Here is a 281-nt window from a genome sequence, read left to right as displayed (position 1 = left end):
CGTCCTGCCGGGGTTCTGCGGGTGCGGGCGCCCCCGGGCTCAGCGCGGCTGAGAGCGTGCCCGCGGTCAGCAACAGCCCCCAAGGCCAGCCGGGCATGGCCGGGGCCCCAGACGCCGCCCTCGGTGGAGAGAGCCCAGTCTGGGGCTCTGCCCGCAGAGTCCGTCCTGCTGTGCCGAGTGTGGAGCCCCCGGGCGGCCCCAACCCGGGCCCAGAGGTGGGAGCAGCCGCAGGCACGCCCCGGGCGAGCGCAACAGCGGGGGTATTGGCGCGGCCTCCCCCT

The 281-nt window shown here is 77.2% G+C and overlaps 1 protein-coding gene across 1 annotated transcript in view; it reads right to left on the bottom strand.

Moving 5' to 3' along the window:
- Positions 1-245, bottom strand: part of NTN3 (netrin 3) — a 9,209-nt gene extending 8,964 nt beyond the window's left edge. Inside the window, exon 1 of the mRNA XM_006146462.1 lies at positions 9-245. Coding sequence (XP_006146524.1) covers positions 9-97 — 89 coding nt within the window. The 5' untranslated portion in view covers positions 98-245. The remainder of the gene's footprint in view (positions 1-8) is intronic.
- Between the last annotated feature and the right edge of the window lie 36 nt (positions 246-281).

This window comes from Tupaia chinensis, unplaced genomic scaffold (assembly GCF_000334495.1).
Source record: "Tupaia chinensis unplaced genomic scaffold, TupChi_1.0 Scaffold000178_1, whole genome shotgun sequence".
Taxonomy (NCBI): Eukaryota; Metazoa; Chordata; class Mammalia; order Scandentia; family Tupaiidae; genus Tupaia; species Tupaia belangeri.
The sequence above is the reverse complement of the archived record's forward strand: the minus strand, read 5'-3'. Positions and strand labels throughout refer to the sequence as shown.